Source organism: Musca autumnalis, unplaced genomic scaffold, assembly GCF_047663935.1.
Source record: "Musca autumnalis isolate F117 unplaced genomic scaffold, ASM4766393v1 scaffold_1, whole genome shotgun sequence".
NCBI classification, from domain to species: Eukaryota; Metazoa; Arthropoda; class Insecta; order Diptera; family Muscidae; genus Musca; species Musca autumnalis.
In genome coordinates, this window is record NW_027411644.1 from 54,450,433 (window position 1) to 54,461,116 (window position 10,684).

General features: G+C 35.2%; 1 protein-coding gene across 2 annotated transcripts; it reads right to left on the reverse strand.

Annotated features, from left to right (window-relative positions):
• Window positions 1-2,265: 2,265 nt before the first annotated feature.
• MBD-R2 (PHD finger protein MBD-R2) lies at window positions 2,266-10,477 on the reverse strand. Of its 2 annotated transcripts, none has more exons than XM_073974226.1 (7): window positions 9,926-10,477; window positions 9,398-9,631; window positions 8,294-9,337; window positions 7,479-8,234; window positions 4,407-4,539; window positions 2,879-4,344; window positions 2,266-2,810 (listed from the first exon to the last, which is right to left on the reverse strand). In XM_073974226.1, exons 2-7 carry the CDS (start codon window positions 9,483-9,485, stop codon window positions 2,638-2,640), a joined length of 3,660 nt encoding a protein of 1,219 aa, XP_073830327.1. In that variant the 5' UTR covers window positions 9,486-9,631; window positions 9,926-10,477; the 3' UTR covers window positions 2,266-2,637. The 2 variants fall into 2 exon arrangements, with proteins under 2 accessions (XP_073830327.1, XP_073830331.1); XM_073974230.1 differs by having other exon boundaries at window positions 9,697-10,447.
• Window positions 10,478-10,684: the final 207 nt, after the last annotated feature.

A 10,684-nucleotide genomic window follows, 5' to 3' on the forward strand; every position in this document is an offset into this window, starting at 1 on the left:
GTCTAGGAGCCTTAAAAATATTGTTTAAAAAATCCACGCTTGTCTAGGAGCCTTAAAAATATTGTTTAAAAAATCCACGCTTGTCTAGGAGCCTTAAAAATATTGTTTAAAAAATCCACGCTTGTCTAGGAGCCTTAAAAATATTGTTTAAAAAATCCACGCTTGTCTAGGAGCCTTAAAAATATTGTTTAAAAAATCCACGCTTGTCTAGGAGCCTTAAAAATATTGTTTAAAAAATCCACGCTTGTCTAGGAGCCTTAAAAATATTGTTTAAAAAATCCACGCTTGTCTAGGAGCCTTAAAAATATTGTTTAAAAAATCCACGCTTGTCTAGGAGCCTTAAAAATATTGTTTAAAAAATCCACGCTTGTCTAGGAGCCTTAAAAATATTGTTTAAAAAATCCACGCTTGTCTAGGAGCCTTAAAAATATTGTTTAAAAAATCCACGCTTGTCTAGGAGCCTTAAAAATATTGTTTAAAAAATCCACGCTTGTCTAGGAGCCTTAAAAATATTGTTTAAAAAATCCACGCTTGTCTAGGAGCCTTAAAAATATTGTTTAAAAAATCCACGCTTGTCTAGGAGCCTTAAAAATATTGTTTAAAAAATCCACGCTTGTCTAGGAGCCTTAAAAATATTGTTTAAAAAATCCACGCTTGTCTAGGAGCCTTAAAAATATTGTTTAAAAAATCCACGCTTGTCTAGGAGCCTTAAAAATATTGTTTAAAAAATCCACGCTTGTCTAGGAGCCTTAAAAATATTGTTTAAAAAATCCACGCTTGTCTAGGAGCCTTAAAAATATTGTTTAAAAAATCCACGCTTGTCTAGGAGCCTTAAAAATATTGTTTAAAAAATCCACGCTTGTCTAGGAGCCTTAAAAATATTGTTTAAAAAATCCACGCTTGTCTAGGAGCCTTAAAAATATTGTTTAAAAAATCCACGCTTGTCTAGGAGCCTTAAAAATATTGTTTAAAAAATCCACGCTTGTCTAGGAGCCTTAAAAATATTGTTTAAAAAATCCACGCTTGTCTAGGAGCCTTAAAAATATTGTTTAAAAAATCCACGCTTGTCTAGGAGCCTTAAAAATATTGTTTAAAAAATCCACGCTTGTCTAGGAGCCTTAAAAATATTGTTTAAAAAATCCACGCTTGTCTAGGAGCCTTAAAAATATTGTTTAAAAAATCCACGCTTGTCTAGGAGCCTTAAAAATATTGTTTAAAAAATCCACGCTTGTCTAGGAGCCTTAAAAATATTGTTTAAAAAATCCACGCTTGTCTAGGAGCCTTAAAAATATTGTTTAAAAAATCCACGCTTGTCTAGGAGCCTTAAAAATATTGTTTAAAAAATCCACGCTTGTCTAGGAGCCTTAAAAATATTGTTTAAAAAATCCACGCTTGTCTAGGAGCCTTAAAAATATTGTTTAAAAAATCCACGCTTGTCTAGGAGCCTTAAAAATATTGTTTAAAAAATCCACGCTTGTCTAGGAGCCTTAAAAATATTGTTTAAAAAATCCACGCTTGTCTAGGAGCCTTAAAAATATTGTTTAAAAAATCCACGCTTGTCTAGGAGCCTTAAAAATATTGTTTAAAAAATCCACGCTTGTCCAGGAGCCTTAAAAATATTGTTTAAAAAATCCACGCTTGTCTAGGAGCCTTAAAAATATTGTTTAAAAAATCCACGCTTGTCTAGGAGCCTTAAAAATATTGTTTAAAAAATCCACGCTTGTCTAGGAGCCTTAAAAATATTGTTTAAAAAATCCACGCTTGTCTAGGAGCCTTAAAAATATTGTTTAAAAAATCCACGCTTGTCTAGGAGCCTTAAAAATATTGTTTAAAAAATCCACGCTTGTCTAGGAGCCTTAAAAATATTGTTTAAAAAATCCACGCTTGTCTAGGAGCCTTAAAAATATTGTTTAAAAAATCCACGCTTGTCTAGGAGCCTTAAAAATATTGTTTAAAAAATCCACGCTTGTCTAGGAGCCTTAAAAATATTGTTTAAAAAATCCACGCTTGTCTAGGAGCCTTAAAAATATTGTTTAAAAAATCCACGCTTGTCTAGGAGCCTTAAAAATATTGTTTAAAAAATCCACGCTTGTCTAGGAGCCTTAAAAATATTGTTTAAAAAATCCACGCTTGTCTAGGAGCCTTAAAAATATTGTTGTAAAAAATCCACGCTTGTCTACGAGCCTTTAAAGAATGTTTAAAAAATCCACTCCTGTATAGGAATTCTGTAACTTTTATCGACAACTACAAAACAAACAAATGAAATTGTTGTAAAATAAACAATGAGTAAAGTTGTTAAAAAGTTACTGAATAGGGGGGCTGGTTTAATTATAAAAACTTTCCACTCAGTAGGTATTTTTGCGCCCATTTACGCAAAAATGCAGTGCTTTGATAATAGCCACTGTTTTATTTCTTCTATGTAACGCATGAATTCTGGTGCTGCTTACTCAAACTCCCTCCTATTGAATAGCTTTTTTATATTTTGTGTAATATACATTATCAATTTTATTCAAATTCTTATTCAAACAAATCTAAAAAACAAGAGCCTAAAATATCCTTTTTTAAAAGAAATAACTAAAACGAATTTTGTGTAAAGTATACATAAATAAAAAATACGTTTTGTTTTTTTTACAAAACTTAAACAGCTGCAACAGCTGTATTTTTGAGAGCCATTTTGGTGTGTTCCAAAGCATTTAGTTTGGCAATTAGTTTGACGGTATCCAATTCTTTGATGAACGAAGCCAAAACATCTTTGGTGGTGCCCAAATCGGCATCATGTAAATCGGGTAGATCATGTTCTTGTTCCAGGGCTGGAAAATAAAAAGTAATTGTTAAATATTATTTTGAATTTAATATCTATTTATATTTCCTTTCTTACCATCTAAAGCCGTTTCTATATCATTGAGACGTTGCATTGCCAAATTCTGTTGTATTTTAATGTGTTCCTGCAAACGTTGTTGACACTCCACGGGATCAATGGGCGCCTCAGGTTGTGGTATATTGGGCACGGGAGGCCTAACTGGTGTAACAGGTTCACTTTTCACCTTCTTTGAAGTTGGTGTCAAACAAAGTTTTGAGTCCATTTCCATTGGTTTTTCCTCATCTATCATCTCGGTTTTTATTTCATTTTTAATTTCCACATCATCATCCCATTTTGTGGCCCATAAATACAACTTCGGATGACATTTATTATTGGCAATATTGATTTTAACCTTAAGGGAATGCATGAAATTCTTTAATTCCAAAAGGTTGCCAGTCAAAACATGAGACTTTTTCAAATAATCTGCTCGTTTGTTCATTAACGCTGTATTTTGTGTGTGATAATTGGCTGCAGGTAATTTACCCTCATACAACCAATCTTGATCATGTTTAAATTGCATTGAATAACGTCCCTTCTCGGGATTACGACATATATAGCAAACATATTTATCCGGTACTTGTGACTCCACTTCAATACCATGACATGGTCCATGTTGCCAACACAAACACAATTCACATTGAATCATTAAACCATCTTCTTCGCCATATTTACACAGACAATTGATAATTTCTTCTTGACGCATGCGTACAATTTTTATAATTTCACCATTTTCTTTAATGTATTGTTGTGTGGCGGCGGTTTCTGTGCCATCTGTATGCGACATGGGTTGCAAAGAACTTGAACCCGAATCGGCTGTTATGGGAGATTCTACACTGCTCAGAGGTGTATTGCCCAAATTTGATTTACGTTTTTTGCTGTCTTTATTAATGTCCGGTGTGGCATTAAAGGAGTGGCGAGTTTCTTCAAAATCTGCTACACCACTGAAGCTGGAATCCGCCGTTGTTGGTGGTGCAGTGGCAGATCCATGTGAAGTATTTTGTTGTTGCATTGAACGACTAGCAGTAGCTTGGGCTGCCGTCAAATATTTCCTTGTGGTACGTTGACGATTACTTTTCCTTGCTCCAGGTGTACGCTTGGATGGTGAAAATCTTGATTTCTTCGATAGTGCTTCAATATTACCCAGTGAATCATCCGCGGCCGTTGAGGTAAATGAACTGTCCAATGTCGAATTATTTGCCCCCGAAGTGCTTGTATTTATTTCTGCCTGACTATTTTGCTCAACAGGTTCTGTTTTTATTTCTCCATCAGCTGTAGCTTCAGTTGCGTCCATTTGATGTGACGACTTCAATGCACCAATGCTACGGCGATGTGCTCGAGTCTGTTCCAAATCTTGTTGATGCAATTTTGCAAAGAATTGTTGATTGGGTATTTGATTCTTTGGTACCGGTTCGACTGCATCATGGCTCGAGGGACGTGTACGTTTTTCAGCCAATTCTTGCATTTTGGGACAAGAACCGAGTAATCTAAAGAAAAATAAAAATTTTAAAGATTAGCTATAGTTTTTTACTCTAACTTTCGAACTTACTTAGCCAAATTCAAGTGATAATGTTTGACGTGGATCTGCAAATGATTTTCCTTGCGGAAATTTTTCGAACATCCTTCTTCGGGACAGCGGAATAGATTATCAACAATTTGAACCTTTAGGCCACCAATTAGAGCTGTAAAAAAGGTAAAAATGGATTTGTTAAGAAGGGATTTTGGAATGTCTCCAAAGTATAGGAGGGCCTTCTTTTGATAGAAGGCTTCATAAGAGAAGTTTCTAGTTTATGCAAGGGTTTCTAAGAAGATCGTTTTTCCTTTGGATAGTTTTTGAGAAGGATTGGAGAATATATAAAAATATCTTTTGAGGTTAGGATACTTTCTAATAAAGTATTTTATCGATAGGGCATTTGTAAAGATTAAATCAATTGGTGACTTCTTTCTTCCTTCTTAAAAGATATTATTTCTAGTGGAGACTTCCTAAGTAGAGAATCTAACATTAGGATACTTTTTATGAAGGTTTTATGCCGATTGGAGACTTACTAAGAAGCTATTCAATTAAGTGGAGACATTTTAGGAAGACTTTTTTCGAAATGATACTTCATAATAGGGTCTTACAGTTAATAGAAGGTGTCTTAAGAAGTATTTTGTCGTTAAGAGTTTCAGAAAAAATATGGCAATTGGAGACTTCCTACGATGACCTTATATCAATAGGAGAATTCAAAGCAATATCTTTTTTTCGATGGAAAAGTTTCTTAGAAAAGTTTTTGACGATTGGAGACTTCCTAAGAAGCGCTTCAATTAGTAGGAGACATTTTAGGAAAGACTTAAAATACTTCAAAAGGGATCATATAGGTTATAAAAGACTTTATAAGTGTATTTTTCGTCATTAGAAAAGTCGAATGGAGACCTCGTAGGAGCATTATTCGCCATTAGGAGACTTCTTAATAAGGTCGTTTATCGATAGGATACTTTTGAAACAAATGGAGATTACCTGGGAGGGGTTTTTGTCGTTATGAGAATTTCTTATCAGATATCTGCCGATTGGAGACATTCTAAGTATAATATCTATCAATAGGAGACTTTTTAGGAAGGTCTTCAGTCATAGGCAGAAGACATTATTAGAAAACCTTATAGTCGTCGTTAGAAGAGTTTCTGAGGAGAAATTTTGGCGATTGGAGACTTCCTAAGGTGGAGGACTTCTTGAGAATGTATTTTTCCATTAGAAGACTGTTCTGCAAGTTATACTGCGGAGTGGATACTATCTAAGAAGCCCTTGAATCAATAGGAGACATTGAAGTAAGGAATTTTTTCGATTGGAGACTTCAGAAGAGGGCCATACTTCAATAAAAAAATCTCTTAATTAATTTTAATCCGTTAAGATACTGAGAAAGAATTCTTTCGATTGGAGACTTCCTAAGGTTACCTTTAATCCTTCCAATTGGACATTTAGACTTCCTATGAATCTCTCTGGAGAGTTTCTTAGAATTAATTGGAGACATTTAATAAGGACCTACTTCGATTATAACAACTATTGCCAATTGGAGAGTTTCTGAGAAGGAATTCTTCCAATTGGAGACCTCATAAGATGGCATTATAGAAATTGGAGACTACTTAAGAATGAATTTTTCATTAGAAGAGTTTCCTAGATTTTATTCTGCAGAGTGGAGACTTTCTAAAAAGGCCTTCAATCAATAAGATATTTTTTGGGAGACCTCCATTCGATAGGTGACTTCATCTTTTAATGACAGACTTTATTAAAAGATCTTTTGTCGTTTGGAGAGTTTCTTACTTCCTAAGATTACTTTATACCAATAGGAAACATCCTAAGAATGTATTTGGTCCTTATTTTAAGAAGTCCTTAAATCAGTAGGAGATATTTAAGGAAGGAATCTTTCGATTGGAGACTTCAGAAGAGGGCCATATTTCAATAGAAAACTTTCTTAGTTGATCTTAATACGTTAAGATAGATTCTGAGAAGGAATTCTGTCGATTGGAGACTTTAAGAGAAGTTAGTCAATAAATTGGAGACATTTTAGTAAGGCCTTCTTTCGATAGGAGTCGTCATAAGAAAACAAAATACTTTATAACTTTTTTCGTTAGACAAATTTATTGAGAAGGAATTTCATCGATTGGAGACTTTCTACGATAACCTTATATCAATAGGAGACTCCCTAAGAAGGCCTTTTTGGTTACAAGAGTGGATTGGAGACTTCCTAAAAATCGCTTATAGGAAGACCTTGTTTCGATAGTACAAATTTTTGGTTAGGAGAGTTTTTGAAAATTATTGAATTAATTAAAAATAAATTAATATCGTCGTTGGAAGAATTTCTAATAACGTAAGAGTCCCTTTGTTTCCAGAGGAGTTTTTTGGAATATTCTCTCCCGATTGGAGAGTTCCTCAAAAGGACGAAAGTCTTCATAAGATGGCTTTCTATCAAAAGAAGACTTTTTAAGAAAAAAATTTCATTAGGAGAGTTTTTGAGAATAAATTTAAGCGATTGGAGACTTCGTAAAAAGCTCATCAATTAATTGAAGATATTTTGGTAATAGAAATCCTCATAAAAGGACCTTGTATAATTAAAATACTTTATTTTGTCGTTAGGAGAGTTTTTGAGAGGGAATTTCTTCGATTGAAGTCTTCCTACGAAGACCGTATACCAATGGGTGACATCCTTCCTTTGTCGTTGGGGAGTTTCTTAGAACATCTACTGTCGACAGGAGACTTCCTAATAAGCCATAATAGGTAAGGACTTTCTTTCGATAGGAGACTGTTATAGTTAGGAGAACTGTAGAGAATTAACTATCCCGTTTGGGGGTTCTTTGTAGTTAAAGAAATTTCTATTAAGGTATTTTATCAATAGGAAACTTCTTAAGATGGACTTATGTCAATAGGAGACTTCTTAAGATTCCCATTTATGGTTCGAAGATTTTATTAGAAGGCCTTCTGCCGTTTGGAGACATTATTAGTAGAGCATCTACCTAAAGAAAATATTTTTATCGATATGAAATTTCCTAAGAAGATTTATATCCATAGAGACTCGTTGGGGAGTCTGGAGACTCATTGGGGAGTCTGGAGACTCACTCTCCACAAAAAAATATACAAAATATAACTTACCATAACCATCTTCAACTTGAGGGAGTGGTGGTTCCGCAGCAACCCCTGCTGGTGCGGTTGCGGTGATAGTTGTTTCTCCACCAGCTAACGAACCCACCACCTCCTCCTTCACATCCACAGTGGGGGTATTGCTGGGCGTTGGTGTTGAACTAGCTTCTGCCGATTCCAAAAGTTGTTTTGGTACTTCAGCCTCCACCTGGGTAACACTTTTATCTTCTGCCGCTGAACTGGCGGTTGATGTCAATAGTTCAATTGGTGGCAATGGCTCGGCCACAGGTGTTTCCATATATGGTGATGGTGCTGATGGCCGTAGAGGTTCCAAAATGGGTAATGGCTTAGTTTCCAATGGAACATCAAAATTCAATGCTGACTTGGGTTTGACTGGTTGTTGTGGTACATAGCCCGGTGTGTAGACATAACAATTAATATCTTTAGCTCGACGACGATGTATACTAAAGTCATAAATATCAGGATTATATACCAGGCCTTGTTCTTCCAAGAAAGTTTTAAGATCTGCTTTAGAACGAAAACGTTTTCCGCTGGGGCTAACAAGTATGACATCCCATTTGCCCAAAACATTGGAACGTTGGTACATGTGTTTTATCCAACCGGCGGGAAGACGCCAATCTTCAACAATAACGGTGGGTTTACGGTGCTCGCCCACCACCAAGAAGCCTTCACGGCCAATTGGTTGATCATTGACCCAATGACAGGTCCATTCACCATCTTTGGGTATTTCAGGAAGATTTAAAGAAGCTAAAAAAACAATAACATATTACCTCAAAATTCTGTTAATTTTTATCTTAATAACCTACCAATATCCAATTTGGATAAATCTAACAAAGGCCAATCTTTGCGGCCAGCACTTGCAGCCCGTTTCTTTGGCTTTGAGCCATCCGATGGACCGCTAGAGGGGCGTTTAACACCCGGCGATACCGTTGATGCTGCTGGCAGGGGTGTTGAAGGTGATGGCTGCACAGTTTCTCCACCTGCTTCGGGCAGTGCTACTGCCAGGGGCTCCTGAACTTCTGCTTTATTCACAATCTTAGTCATATGAATGGCTCGAACATTTTTCACATAACCATCATCGAACAGAACCTCATATGTGTCATTTCCCAAGATTTTCTTTACAGTACCGGGGAATTTTCGAGGCCCAGTCCAACGAGCTAAACATTTCTCTTCCAAAGTAAACACGGGAATGGGTTTTGTCGATATCTTCTGACGCAAACGTGAAGAATTCATTGGAATCCATTCCTCTGTACCGACCATGGTCGATTTTACTTTTCCCGTCTTTTCGAATTTAATCAATACCTCACGATCATCATTGTCCACCTCCACTATGCGTGCCGTATGCCAAACGCCCTCAAAATCTTGGGCCTCCAAACGAGCTCCAGGATTGAAAGAAGAAACTGGTTCATATTTGACACCTGGTGAAGCTGTTGCTCCTACCAAATCTTGCCCAGAATCATCTAGATTTTCGGCTGCTTTTTCATTTTTCAATGCTGCAGCTGCTGCATTTAATTCTGCAGTTTGGGCCATTATCTGGGCCACTGTGGCGGCAACAGTAGCTTTGGTATCCTCATCCACATTATCGGCCGAAGGAGTGAGCACTGCAGTTGGCGGCAAACTAGGCCCTGCTGTATTTAGAAATTCCAAATCTTCCTCAATTTGAGCAGCATCGATTTTTCCCCATGGAAAGACAGTGGGAAACACTTTTTGTTTCAATAAATATTTGCCACTACGTTGTGGTTGGAAATCAGCTCTACGGAAGTGTCTGGAACACACCAAAGTACTTTTGGTGATTTGCTTCTCCAGACTTATTTTCGTATTCTTAATCCATATTGAACGTGTGTTTTCATCTGAAAATAGAACAAAATTTAATCATTTTCCACAACAAAAAACACGTTAATAACCCTCACCTGCTGGAAATGAATGATAGGTCACTCCATGATGTTCCGGTAAGCGTGATGTGGATGTGCAACCAGCAATACAACATTTCCTACCCATTGTGTTGTTTTTATTTTGTAGTTGATTTGATTTTTGACACCAATGGGATTTACTTCAACTTTGCAACACCAATGGATGTTGTTATGAAATGATCCATACGTTGGATCGATCCAATGTCCAACGTGTATAAATTCCAAGTCGTACAACTGAAAAAGAAAGCAAAACAAAATTTTCATTTAAAAAATATACTTGCTTTAAAATTTATAAGTACCATTTTTTTGTGAATCAACTTTCTTTAAAACAGGAAAATCCCAATTTTTGCATTAAAAATGGTTTTATTTAAGAGTCTAAATTCTTAATTCTTCTTAAAAGAAAGAATGAAAACAGATTTCTTAGATTTGTTGAATATCAAAGGGACTTAAATATTTGCTATGTTATCGGAGAAAATAGTAAAATAGTTCTGGAACAGACCAATTATTTGTGATTACTTTTGTACTTACTTTTGTTCGTTGTTTACAATTTTTGACAAATCAAACAAAACATCATGTTTTGCAATAACAAAAGCATCAAAAACATTGACCCCAATGTTTGTATGTATGTGTATTTTTTGAATATGTGAGAGAGAAAATATTTGGGATTTTCTCTCGTTCAATGAAACAGAAGATGAAAGACACTATTGTTGTCTCATCGGAATGAGTTGATCCCAATGTTTGTATGTATGTATGTGTATTTTTGATATTTTTGATTAGCTTCTTCTTCTTCTTTGATAGCTTCTTCTTCTTCTTCCTCCTCAAAATGTGATGAAATTAATTTCTAGACACACACAATTTATTTCATTATTTTCCTTAAAATGCCTAGTGTTTTCTTTAATCTTTCTATTCACTGCAGTAAAACGATTATTTCTCTTCACTTTGACACTATTTTTATTTGATTTTATTTATTTATTATCCATTTATTTGATTTTCTTCAAAATGAAAATTGCTTCTCACGTTTGTCGTTTGGCTTTGATAAAATGCTTCTTCTTCTTCTTAAAATGTGATTACAAAGTGGTTGTTAACTTAAGGGTGCTTTACATAATGTGATATCTTTAAAATAGAAAAGTGATGTCGCGTTGATTCAAAAAAAAAAAATTTTGCATGGGTTATAACAGCCTGTTTTTGTAAAAATGCTTGCCTGTCACACGAACTCTTCGTACTAATACATATGTATACATACGTTCAAAATTTGGTTCTTGTAAAATTTTACGAACCATTCATTTT